This window comes from Colias philodice, chromosome 15 (genome assembly GCF_061535455.1).
Source record: "Colias philodice isolate Cphi_HAF_F1 chromosome 15, ilColPhil1 Martin Lab GWU primary, whole genome shotgun sequence".
Taxonomy (NCBI): domain Eukaryota; kingdom Metazoa; phylum Arthropoda; class Insecta; order Lepidoptera; family Pieridae; genus Colias; species Colias philodice.
This window is the reverse complement of record NC_143100.1, coordinates 8,670,716-8,684,885: the sequence shown is the minus strand read 5'-3', so window position 1 is coordinate 8,684,885 and position 14,170 is coordinate 8,670,716. Positions and strand designations below refer to the sequence as shown.

At 31.1% G+C, this 14,170-nt stretch overlaps 1 protein-coding gene and 1 pseudogene across 2 annotated transcripts; one reads left to right on the top strand and one right to left on the bottom strand.

Moving 5' to 3' along the window:
• Positions 1-1,060: 1,060 nt before the first annotated feature.
• Positions 1,061-2,049, bottom strand: LOC149482412 (retinol dehydrogenase 12 pseudogene; annotated as a pseudogene).
• Positions 2,050-9,489: 7,440 nt separating this feature from the next.
• LOC149482411 (lipopolysaccharide-induced tumor necrosis factor-alpha factor homolog) lies at positions 9,490-13,560 on the top strand. 2 transcript variants are annotated; one of them, XM_089703931.1, is made up of 3 exons: positions 9,490-9,608; positions 10,706-10,986; positions 12,358-13,556. In XM_089703931.1, exons 1-3 carry the CDS (start codon positions 9,597-9,599, stop codon positions 12,461-12,463), a joined length of 399 nt encoding a protein of 132 aa, XP_089560057.1. In that variant the 5' UTR covers positions 9,490-9,596; the 3' UTR covers positions 12,464-13,556. The 2 variants fall into 2 exon arrangements, with proteins under 2 accessions (XP_089560057.1, XP_089560058.1); XM_089703932.1 differs by lacking the exon at positions 9,490-9,608 and adding an exon at positions 9,853-9,933 and having other exon boundaries at positions 12,358-13,560.
• Positions 13,561-14,170: the final 610 nt, after the last annotated feature.

The following is a 14,170-nucleotide window of genomic DNA, read 5'->3' as shown; positions in this document are numbered from 1 at the left end:
ACAAACAGACAAACAGACAAAAATTCTAAAAACTATGTTTTTGGCTTCTATATCGATTATAGATCATGGATTATGTATTCTTTTAAAAAAATATTCAATGTACAGTTTTGACTTTCCTACGATTTTATTATATGTATAGATTAGTATAGACTAGCTGCTCCGTGCGGTTTCGCTCCCGTAAAATTTAAATAACGTTTTAAATTTTTGTGCGTTGATTCAATTCAAAATATGTTATTCTATCAGTAAAGTTATTCGTCTATTTATTATGTAAATTAGTTGATTTCATTCTAATTCATTCTATTTATTGGCAATAATATAATTCACCTGGTTTGTATCGGATTGTCAAAACACATTTTACTGCAATTACCTACTACAGTAATAACATACAATCTTTGTTAATAACTACACGTGTAGTGTACCTACTACTTTAAACCTACTGAGGTTTCACATCACCTTTATTTGCATGATAAATAAGAAAAAAAATAGATAACAAAATAATATGAAAAGATATGGAATAAAAATTTATTTTACAATAATAACTATATGCAATGGGTTGTAAGTCTAAGAAACTCTAAATCAATTTCCTAGACTAATTATAATAATTTCTGTAACTGCGAATACCTACAGAAATCATATTACTGCAGTTATCAGTAAATTATATACTTAGATAAAATAAATGAAACAAATAAAAAAAAAAACATTTATTAGATGTTATTAACAAATATTTTTACAGTAGAATATTTATTGCTTAGATAATTTCTAAGAACAAATCAATAACTATAAACTAAACATAATGAATAACTTTTATAAATCTATATATTTTTTTTTATATTTACCTACAATCCTATCTTCCAAAAAAGACCAGTTGAAATCGGTTTATTTTAATTAATGCGAATATTCATCGCTAATCGATGAATATTCGCATAAAAGGTTTCGTTTAAAGAATTAAGTAAATATAACAATAATAAGTGCCTTGATATGACTATATCAATAACCTCGTAGAGCCGTACATATCTGTGTTAATATCTCACATATTATAGATACAATTAATAATACAAAATCATTGTTTGATCAACTCCATAGTTTTCTGCCATACAGCTTCCGATAAATCCTCATCTTGCGCCACTTTCGAAGGTTTTCTTAACTGACACTCCATATAATATCCACCAGATTTTTCCTCAAATTCAGGACTTAGACATAAATGTATGACCGTTTGTGCTCCCTCCTTTGGAACCTTAAAAAATATCGCTATAGCATTTCCAACAATATAACCTAGCCACGGTGGTACTTTTTGGAACATGTTGGTGCTCACCAAACCAGGGTGCAAGCAATTGACAGTCACACCCTTTGGTAACCGCTTGGCAAGCGCTCGCACCCATAATATGTTTAATAGCTTACTGTTATTATACCTCACCATGTAATGAGACTTCTTTTTCGCCGCTAAATCACTTAAATCCAATTTAGATACATAATGCATGAGTGAAGATACAACGACGATCCGGCTCGGAGCTGATTCCTTCAACTTATCCAATAACAAATGAGTTAACAGAGAATGTCCAAAATGATTGATCTGCATGATCTTGTCAATTCCATCTTCAGTGAGACGATTCTCTAGACTGCCGACTCCAGCATTGTTAACCAAAATATGCAGCGGATCTGCGCTTTTGTTGATATCTTCGGCGAGCTGCCTAACGCTTTTAAATTTGGAGAGGTCCAAGTGTTTATGTTGTACGTGCGGGTTCCCCGTGGTGCTGATGATGTCGCTGACGGCTGCCGCGGACCGGGCGACGTCTCTGCTCGCTATGATGACCTTCGCCCTGCGGCTCGCCAGCTCCCTGGCCGTCTCCAGCCCGATGCCCGAGTTCCCTCCCGTCACTAGAGCCACCTTCCCGTTAAGCTTCGTCTTACATCTACACACTTCTTTCACTGGTTGGAAATAAAGCCGACATCCAATGATAAAAAGAAATAAAGTCACAATTATATAGAATAACACTTGTAATAGGTAAACGATACTAAATATAAACATCGACATTGTGCCTCACAAGCTAGCGGTCGATTACTAAGTCTGTTGTGAAGTGATAAAACATGAGTCGATATAAAATATAATTCCAACGTCTCGTTTAACTTTAAACGTTTGTAATTGTTATAACTTGTACTTAGGTACTTTTTGTAGATGTGATTTACGATAACTAGTTAATTAATGTTTCCTTTATTAGGGGAGACCGGGTACAAAAGTAACGGTGGGTCGAAAGTAACAAATGCTCTCTAGATTTATCCAATGGGCGAACACCGCTTAGCCTCTGTCTGGTGATAGCCGAGAGCGCCCCCCTTAATTGTATTCATTCGCCGCGTGCGCAACGCGCTGTTAGGCTGTGTGACAGGACGCTACGTGTTTTTACGAATCAAAAGTAAGATTTACGACATTTTTTTATTAAACGTTTACGTAGTCTTAAAAGGATGATAGAAATCTGAATGTTTGCATATCCATTCTTGATCAGAGTAATTGTACATTGCTCATAATCATTTTTATGTAGCACGTTCCGTTTTAAAGTTTTGTTGCACGTCTTGGCAAAAATATAGACGGGTACAAAAGTAACATAGCCCTATGGGTACAAAAGTAACATGATATTTTTGTCCCATTATGATTATGTATATTTTTATGTACATCTTTACTTCAACAGAGTGCCGCGACAACGCATTAGAACTGATCGAGGAATTACCGACACGGCTGAAGAGCATTTTGAAAGATGGTGCAACAATTAGAGGCCTTGCAAAAATATAATAATATTTGCCATGTAACATTATATAGATTTATAAAAAAAATAAAAGCCGGTAATACTAGTGCGTCGATCGAGATTTACTAATAACAAGTAAAGTAATCTACGCGACTATTTAATCGAGTGTTCTGCAGTTTATTTTCAGTTATCTCCATCAACGAGCATAATGTGAATAATTTTTTTGATAACCTTGCTGAGGTATTGGGAAAGGTACCAATTTGAGCCAAAAGATATTTGGAATATGGACGAGACAGGGGTGACCACTGTCCAAAAACCTAGCAAAATTGTAGATTAAAAAGGGGTTAAACAAGTAGGTGCCATAACCTTAGCAGAGCCTGGAAAATTAGTAACTGTTGCTGTTGCCATTAATGCTCTAGGAGAACACATTCTGCTTTTTTCGTATTGCCGAGGGTCTTGATGGTTGTGCTGGATCTGGGAATGCTAGTGGATGGATACAGGATGCAGAATTTTTAATTATAAAAAGAATGATTCCCTTAATTAATCTCATTACTTGAACTTCAAATATTTTTTATCGATTGTTTTGTATTATATTTGTAAGTATTATATTTAAAATACAAAAGTTGATATTATGTGTTATTAATACAAAATCTTTTAACAAATAATTTGTTGATTTACCATCATAATATTGTATTAATTACCAACCCCTTTGTCTTGTTACTTTCGACCCACGACGTGTTACTTTCGACCTGCTTACGGGGTCGAAAGTAACAACTTACGATTATTTTTAAATTTACTTTATTAATATAAAACACTACATAATGGTTATATTAATTTAGTGATAACAGTAACACCCAGTCAGAAATCAAGGTACAAGTACAAAGTGTTACTTTTGTACCCGGTCTCCCCTAGATATTTTTAAAAGAATTACTAAATCTTTAAAACATTATATAACTTTATTAATTCTAAATTTCGGGAGTGTTATAAAAAATCTGAATACACAATTAAAATAAAAAACCGATCAACACATCGCAATAATAATTGGATAAACAAGAAAATTACGAATGCTTGCAAGAATAGAGATACATTATTTATAAAATGGATAAAAGATCCCAATAACCTAATATTAAAGCAAAATTATAACAAATCGAGAAATTACGCTAATAAATTAATTAATAGAACTAAAAATAATTATTACAAATCAGAAATAATTGCAAACGGGAATAATACTAGACAATTATGGCAAATACTAAATCGAATCACTGGTAGAATTAAGAGGTCGATTGATGATACAATTAATAATGCATTTCAAAAAACTAACGTGTCATACAAACAGATTGCAAACAACTTTGCACAATTTTTTAAAAATAGCACAAAAAATATTACCCCTAACTGCTCAATGCCATTACTTAATAAATCACTATACAAAACTTCGGCCCAGGTCACTATGCGACTAAAACCCGCGAAGCCTGATGCAGTCAAAAATATAATCATGAGCTTAGACAATAATAAAGCCCCAGGGATAGATGGTATTAGAGCCTGTGACTTAAAAAAAATATGTACAAGAATTCAAACAGTCATCACAAATTTAATTAATTTATGTATAAAAACCTGTAGCTACCCATCAGTGCTTAAAACCGGCATTGTCCGACCGATTTATAAAAAGGGATCAAAAACAGATTATACCAACTATAGACCGATAACAATATTGCCTACTATTGATAAGATTATTGAAAAATATATTGCCAAACATATATATGATTTCTATGAAAATAATAAAATTTTAACCAATCATCAATATGGATTTAGGCCAAACAAGAACACAACACAACTTCTGTCAGCGTTTACCGACAGCGTCCATTCACATTTAAATAACAAAAAACATGTACTAGCAGTATTTATAGACTATAGTAAGGAGTTTGATACGCTTTGTCACGATAGACTATTAGAGTGCCTGCATGACAGCGGTATTAGAGGCAACCTATTGGACTGGTGTTCGGACTACCTCAACGATAGAAGATACACTGTTAGAGTCTGTAATGCGACTAGTGACATTGTTATTGCTACGGAGGGCACTGCGCAGGGCTCGGTCATCGGGCCATTGCACTATCTCACGTACGTAAATAGCCTTACAAATGTCATTAAACACAGTGAGACTTATCAATTTGCCGACGACACCTGTCTCGTTGCTGCTGGTAACAACGTAAGCGAAGCACTCGAGAAGTTACAAGAGGATTTTAACTCATTGTTACGATGGTCACATGACGCAGGTCTAGCTGTTAACGAGAATAAGACAAAATTAATGTACATAAGCTCTAGTCAGAACAGAAGCTCTCATATACCCAGACTAATAGCTCACGAACACCAATGCTTGCACGGAAATCAGAACTTTAATAACTCACCACATTGTAACTGCAACGCTATAGATATTGTAGATTATCAAACATACTTGGGTGTTACTATTGATAGCAGACTGAACTGGCAAGAACATATTAACGGAGTATGTGATAAATTGAGGTGTATCCTGGCTAAATTTTCGATAATTAAACACAAAATTCCCTACAAAACTTTATTATTGCTTTACAAATCACTAGCCGAATCAATAATCGCCTATGGATTGTCTAGCTACGGACGGACTTGTAAGACCAATCTTGACAAAATTTATACACTCCAATTAAGATTACTTAAAACGATCGTTCCATATAACATTAAGGCTAAATATAAAAATGACTATCGTAAATTATTTGAACTGTGTAAAATCATACCGATACATGAAAAAATTAATCTAACACTTTTAAAAGAGGAATTCTTTAATATTGACATAAACAAAATTAAAAAAACGCCTCATAATAATATAATAACTCGTAGCGTCACAAACGCTACGCTAAGACTTCCATCTTTTACAAACCTTCACGGGAAGAGAACGTTAAATTATATGGTACCCTGTCTCATCAACAAACTACCTATATCTTTAAGAGATTCAATTACTCACAAAAATCTAAAATTAAAACTAAAGCAATACTTTTTAGTTAATATAAATAAACTATCATAAAAAAAAACCTTCTAATAAAAATATGATTAAACTGTTCATTCATAAAATAATAAGAACTTATTACTAATTTTATCTAAATATAAATACAAATAATACAAAATTATAGATTCACGGAAGGATCATACTGTATGTTTACACGGCCAGCAAGATGTCGCTCGTCACTAAAAAGTTTCTAAGTAGAGGGTACTTAGAAAATTTTTATTAGGATTAAGGACTAACAATAAGTATTAAAACATATGTAGCGGTTTGTGGGCTTATGGTGCACAGAAAAACTTGAATGAGTTTATGATTGCATCAATGTAAATTAGATCATAAGAATTAATATTATGTTGAATAAATAAATAAAATAAATAAATAAAGTACTTAATTAAAATTCCATTGAAAAAAATATCAAATTAGTTTTCAATCATGGGTGAATAGGTTAATAATTAACCAGCCTAAATAAATAAAATACTACAACGCTTTGTTTTTTTTAATACGTAGCAATAATGTATTATTTTAATGTAGGTAGTATCATTTTAATGTAAGTAGAGCTTCCTAACTTCTTAGATAACTTGTGTAAGTATTAAATTAATAAGACAAGGAGTGGGATATTCCATGACGAGCTCGTCGTTTATGATGTCTGGTTTTAGGCAGGATAAAGAATAAATACGGATTGGACGTTCTCATAACATTCCTCTACAACATTTTACTAACTTGTATAATTATATTTAACTAGCGACCCGCCCCGGCTTCGCACGGGTGCAATGCTGATACTAAAAATACACTACAGAAAAACTGTGAACGTTGTATATAAAAATTAAAAACATAGCGGCCCGCTCCGGCTCCGCACGGGTATAAAATATAAAGCCGGGCGGCCGGCCGGTACCGCCGCAAACGCTACGTCCCGCAAATTTTTAAATCTGTAATATCTTCGAAAATATTCACTTAAATCATACGGTGTAAAGAGCCATATAGATCTATATTAAATGAACAATGTATTCAAGGTATTTAATTGGTTATGGATTAATGCTGTATTGGTTAAAATCGCTTCGAAAAATAGCCATTATTTGTCGTAAAAAGTAAATGACAAAAAAAAAGTTATTGTGGGTTATCCATAAGGGATAGACATATACCATCGCGGACTTTTCTGTAGACCTTTTCAATGTGTATAATACTTAGTACATTATTTTGATAAAACTCGTAGGGTTCAGCCTGCGTTTGCAATGTAAGCGGAAAAAATGTAATTTTTTACGACATCACATTAGAAACCTCAAAAATAACAGTACTTCTCCGCTATTTAATGGATGTTATTATACATATAAACCTTCCTCTTGAATCACTCTATCTATTAAAAAAAACCGCATCAAAATCCGTTGCGTAGTTTCAAAGATTTAAGCGTACAAAGGGACATAGGGACATAGGGACAGAGAAAGCGACTTTGTTTTATACTATGTAGTGATTAAATTAATACTGAAAAACTTGAGGAGAACTATTATTCCTATATATTATGTACTAGCTTCCGCCCGCGACTCCGTCCGCGCGGATGTCGGTCTTCGCGTGGATGGTTTATTTCTCCATTTTGAGTAACTCTAACAATGACATCTTATAAAAAAAATGTTTAATCACATATTTGGGTTTGGTATCGATCCAGTAACACCCCCTGCTATTTATTTTTTCAATATTTTCAATGTACAGAATTTACCTTTCTACAGATTTATTATATGTAACAAATAACAATATGAGTAAATGGGATTAACGTAAAAAGGTGCACTTCTTGTGAAATGTTTATCAGATAAACTGTGATTCATTCGCCTCTGGCTTATCTTTGGAATGAGACATCCGTACTTAATTCGTGTTCATTTTACTAATAATAGAAATTCCAAGTTTCGTCCTATGGCAGAATAAACATTGGAACAAACATATAGCTTCTAATATAATAAGTAGTTAAGATTCGTGACGGTAATCGATCTTTACTAGTTTTATTCATTGAATTGGTATTAATTATTTCTGTAGAAATATTCCTAAAATAGTTGCCTATTAAATAAATGTTACAAGCACAGAAAATATAAAATATCAGCACAAACGAATAATTGTAAGCAGCTGTATCACTCACATTCTGCAGAATATTTATCAGAATAACTATGAATTGTAAAGGTCCTCTTCTTCAAAAACGCTTATATCATACAGATATTTTTATGAAACAGACGTGTACGACGTACGTATATGAACAATAAAAGTTCTCTAAATGATAGATTAGGGGCGTATATTTTGATTCTGTTCGTGCATTAGTGAAATAGCTTTTCCATCAAGATTAACTTATCTCTCCTGACAGCGTTTCTCATAATATGTTCGGTTTTGACAACACTGCTAATACCTAATTGTTATTTTGGCTGTACAGGCTTTTTTTATTATTTGTGAGATAATTATCAACATCTGCGTTTGAATGGTTTTTATAAACTAGAACTAATTTAGAGCCTATTTGATGGCAAGCACTAATTGGCCTTCAGATAATATTCGAAAATGTTTTCAAAACTATTTTTATCAGAAAACTAGAACTGTAATTAAAATTTCGTGCAGATTTTGGACAGAAAAATAACATCTTATACGAACACTGTTATAATCAATGATTAAAATGTTCTTAAACTCAACTCAAACTCAAAACACTTCATTCAACTAGCCTTCTTTGAGAACACTTTTCATAGTCAAAATACAACATTTAATATTAACCACCGGTATTTTAAATGAGCTACTTATTTAAATTTTTAAGCCAAATCAATATAAACAAATACACTACAAATGGAAATGTAGTAAATAAATCCTTCCATATTATCTTGTTTTTTACGTGTGACTTTTAAATAAAAAAAAATATTTCATATCAAGTACATGGGTTTTGTTGGTAATTAGAGGGCGATAAGAATAGTTACATTTATATCTTATTTTTATTAATATTTTACAATAAATATATTGCTTTGTCTGTTCTAGTTCTAAAATCAGTCATCGTTATCTAGGTTTATCAGGTAATACGTTACACGAAGAACATTATCTATAGGTATTCGAAAGTTATTTAGAGTTCTGTGACTATTTTTTAAATTTTAAATTGAACCCTTAGTCAGATGTATATTAATAGATACCTACGTGAAGCAAAATCTTTTTATCATTTTTTTACATTAAATTTGCCACACTAACTTAAAAGTTAATATAGAGCAGCAGAGAAGAAGCCTTTATTTTTTATTTATGAAAGTACATTTAAGCAATTAAAAAGATGCATAAATCTACATATTTTGTTTATAATTTAACTAGTTGAGTTTTACTTGCTTGGCGACCAGAAAGCCCAGTGGTCAAATTTTTGTTTTTTTTTTCTGTTTTGTGTGTTATATTAAGTACTAAGATTTATATTTTTTACATGGTGGCAAATAAAACGCTTTCTATTTCTATTTCTATTTCTAATTATTTAGAATTTACTAAAATCTCACATTTTGGTTAAAAATATGCGAAATAAAGGACTAAACATACCTATTCAAACATCAAAATTTAAACAAGTAAATTATTGTAAATTAAAAACACTATACCAATTCATAATTATATGAGCTCTACAAATTGAAGACTAAAAAAAATAACTAATCTGATATAGTTAAAAGTTAAAACATTAAATAAGCAACAGAACCCACAAAAGTTTAGCCTTTATTTTGCAGCACACGTGTTTATCAAAGGAGCTAGTTGATCGACTGTTCAGTCGAAGTTGAAGCGTGATAAAGAGTGCTAATTCGTGGTTTTTTGTGAACATTTCATTCAACACATTCCTAAGGATTTCTTTTAGTGTTTAAAACATGGACAAAAATGTAAGTTCATAAATATTTTGAACATTAAAGTAGTAAATTATTATCTTAAATACTTAATAGTATTAGTAGTTATTGCAGTCTCGTATTTTCTATAAAATGGTTTATTTAATTAAATATACGTTAAAAAAATACTTATGTAGCTTTTTGTAACACCCCAAATATAAATGAAATACATATACGTCATCAAATCAATATTATTGATAAAAGTATGATGTCATGGACGCTACCAAATAGATAATAAAATAGTGTATACGTGTCCTTTCATTTGCAAGGTAGTTTTTCATGATAAGCGTAAAAATAATTAACTAACGGGTGTAATTATTGTGTAAGTGGCAATCTTCGATGTAAAAGTATAGTTTTTTGTGAAGCTATAATATAATTATGTGATTTAGAACAAATGAATCGATGGAATTGAGATAGAAGCGATAAGTATTAGAGTCAATAATTGTAACTAGAAATAATATATGAAATAGGTTATGAAAAAAGAAAGCTATACCTAGTCAATGTTTTCTATCGCACGATTGTATTCGCTCTATGACTCATCCCTGTAAATAGTTTTAGCTGAAATAAAACAATTAAGAAAATGCGTTTAGAAACAGTGTTTTCAACTAGAACTAATTATCATGATTCTTTTAAAATTTACCAAAAATCCATCAGCGCTATCTTACAAGCTAATAAATAATAATCAGTATATTATCGTTCCAAAATATTTCTAAGAACACTATCTTAGTTTATGAAAAAATGCAGGTTCAATTACCGCTTCATGATAAAGGTTAACACTCTTCAGTCATTAAAACAATTTATAGATAACTAGCTTAGGTACCGCCCGCGGCTTCGCCCGCTTTGTCTAAAACCTAATAAATTATATACTAAAACCTTCCTCTTGAATCACTCTATCTATAAAAAAAACCGCATCAAAATCCGTTGCGTAGTTTTGAAGATTTAAGCATACAAAGGGACATAGGGACAGAAAAAGCGATTTTGTTTTATACTATGTAGTGAAATCTAAGGCCTGTTATCAATGTAATCATGTTCACACACTTCTTTCATTGTTCAATTCTTCACTTAGAATAAATCAATAAAATTTAAAATTTCAGACAACCATGGGTGGTGAACAACACACGTACCCACCTCAAAACCCGCCACCGTACCCTGGTCCGCCCTCGGATTATCCCGTCACCAGTCAGCCTCAAGCCATACCAATGCAGGCTACAATTATCCAAGGGACCAACGTTGTCCCCGTTATAGTCACTAATGCTATGGGCCCGAACTCCGCGATAATTGTATGCGTCTCTTGTGGGCAGCACATAACAACCAGGGTGGAAAGAATGCCGTCTGTTAGAACGCATTTATTCGCTCTTTTAATTTGCTTAATTGGGTGAGTAATTGATTCTTCTGGCTTCTACTTTCACGAATAAGTGATTGGCGTAAATTTGATGAACCTGCAGTAATAGACTATAGTTTACATTTGCGTGGATCCAAGTGGCTCTCGGAACAACAATGAATTGAGTGAATTCCAAAGATTTCGTATGTTCATACCTCTATGTTGTGTATTATTATTCTATTGATATTTATTTTCACATACCAGTTTAAAGCAGTAATAATTAAAACAATTACCTAAATGTGAAACAAATAACGTCGTCGATTAGCATTTGCGTGTGAAAACTCATTGCATTGGAGACCTTCGAGCGACAATATAATATAACATTAACATATTCTTATTATTGCACACACGAAGTAAAATACTATGAATTTCTCTATCTTTTGTTTAGATTTTACGTCAGAAATAATCACAATCGTGAAAACATTTTGATAATACGTGATAATACTCGATTGAATGTTATAGATTAATGATAGTGGTATTGATTGAAAAATTACTTTAACGCTATTTATCTATAGAAATCTTAATAAAAATTGCTATTCCGCAATAACAGGTAGGTATGAAGTTTACACAGTTACAGCATACATGTGCCGTGTTTAAACAAGTCTGGAATTATTAAAATATAGAGCGATGAAACGATAATAATTTGTAAAAAATATGAAAAGCGAACGTTTCATGAAACTGTTTTATAACATGCAAATGTTTTGACTGTAACCAGCTCATGTTTTCCATTAAAATATAACGCGGGTCAAACTATGTGGTCTTATAAATTTTAAAATAACATAGAAACAAAGGGCATTTAATGGTAATTATTTTTATAAGGTATAATTTTTTAATTACTTTAAAAGTTTTGTAAACGTTAAGCGCGTCACACACGGTGAAGATACTATAATATTTTATGTTAAGATTCTCTAATATAAAATATTACAGTATCATAGGTCATTTGTGACAGGATGGCGGTTATACAGGGGTCTTAGTACGCAATGACAAAAAGAAAAATGATGGTCAGAACGCTGATACCGGATACCTTAAGATACTGTGACGCGCTTAATCAACAAATCAATATTTTTGTCGAATCAATGAAATTGATACAATCAAATGTAATAATGAAATTGATACAATTCCTTAATAAGTCAACAGACTTCTTATTCTATTACTTACCTTTTTGTAATATTATCTTGAAAAAATTAATGCTGCAGCTCGCATGAGATTTGATATGACATGTGTCTCTCATGAGATTTTAAATGGAATAACAAGTTTTTATTCCAACCCCGTAACAGTTTAATTTCAGTCGCAATAAAGTTGTTAATAAATGCTATATTCAAAACAATGTTTGTATTATTAATAACATTTCTTATTTGTTTACAGATGCTGGCCGTGTGCGTGTTTACCCTACTGTGTGGAGTCTTGTAATAATGCTGACCATTATTGTCCTAATTGTAACTCGTATGTAGGTTCATATCGTGGAGCGTAGTTCTTGTATTGTTTTTATTAGTCACGAAATGAATAAAAATAATATTACGCTGTTTCTTTATGGCAATTCATGTATATTATTGAGCATTCAATACTTATGTAGGTAAATTATTTACGATATAATGTAAATTATTTACGATCAATTTATTGTAATAGAAAAATTACAAGAAATTTAGTCATAGAGTTGGTACCCAAACGAACATTGAAGGCTATTTTTATTTATTAAGTATATCCATGTGATACGAGTAATACCTTCGCAAAATTAATTCTTATGTAAATTAGCTTGATATTTAAATAAAAGTGAAATGAATGCGTAAAAACATTAGGATGTAAAGACAAGGAGGAAGATGGTATATAATGTTATTTTAATACCTATTTATATAAATATTATGTACGTATTAGGTATCTATCTATATTATTATAATTTTAACGAAATTTTAGATATAAATTATAGTTAGAAGACTAGAATAATTTGTTTTAAAATTTAAAAAAAAATTCTGTATAAAGGAATATTGTATTATGTTTCTGTGTACACAGTACGCAATTAAGATACATAACATTAAAAGATGGTTTCACTACTTACTGATGATGTCCCTCATGGACTATTAACACTTTGTGACGTATACACAGCCTTATGTGCTGCGAATGTTTCCTTTTCTTTTAATATTATATGATTGTAATAAATTTTGTAATGGTACATAAAACTGTTAAATAAATAAATAAATATATTTTCATTTCAAACAAAAACTTCATACATTGTCGAGCATGATAATTTTTCTTATCGTTGTTTTTTAATAGTTAAAAAATCATTCATAATGTGATTCATTTGTTTTTGTTTATTCATTTTAAAACGCATACCCTTATCTATATAATGTGCATATGAAATTATTATTCTTTCAGTCATTGTATCACAAAGACGAATATTTTATTATACATAATTATTAATTTATTTTAATGGTCAGTTGTACTTTTTATATTCTAAGTCACTATTATGCAGTTATTTATATTTATGTGAATTTAAGGTAGATAATAATAATTAAAGTATAAGAATGAGGAAAATTCATTACTTTTATTTATTAACTAGTTAAACAAAATGAACCAAATTGTAGTACAATTAATTCATTTATTTAATGAGAAATAGTTAAGCATATATTGGTGATTTACTGTATAGTTAATTTAAAATAAAAAAATATAGAGAATAACATTACAGTACAATTTTTTCATAATGAAAATAAATGTTATTTATATTGACTTGTTTATTTTTTATGCCATTCCTAAATAATATACTGTAAGATGAATTTCCACTTTCATATAAAATGTTGCCAAGACGTGACTGTAGGGTTTATACTCCAAAAGTTTATCAGATATTATGTAGAGCCAAGTATCTAACTCTACATCTCTTAACTCTACAAGATCTAAACAAACTCTACACCGCAGTTCATAATATGAATAATATCACTACATACTATGAAACGAAATCGCTTTCTCTGTCCATAGGTCCCTATGTATGCTTAAATCTTTTTTATTTTAGGTTTTAGAGAAAGCGGGCGAAGCCTCGGACGAAAAGCTAGTAAATCATATAATCTTCTATAAAATTCTCGTGTCACAATGTTAGTCTGCATACTCCTCCGAAACGGGTGGACCGATTCTCATGAAATTTTCTGTGCATATAGGGTAAGTCTGAGAATCGGCCAACATCTATTTTTCA

What these genes read in the sequence shown, in the direction of transcription:
- LOC149482411 (XM_089703931.1), top strand. An exon ending in CTTTTAATTTGCTTAATTGG is followed by an intron (nt 10,987 to 12,357) that starts GTGAGTAATTGA and finishes ATTTGTTTACAG; the next exon opens with ATGCTGGCCGTGTGCGTGTT.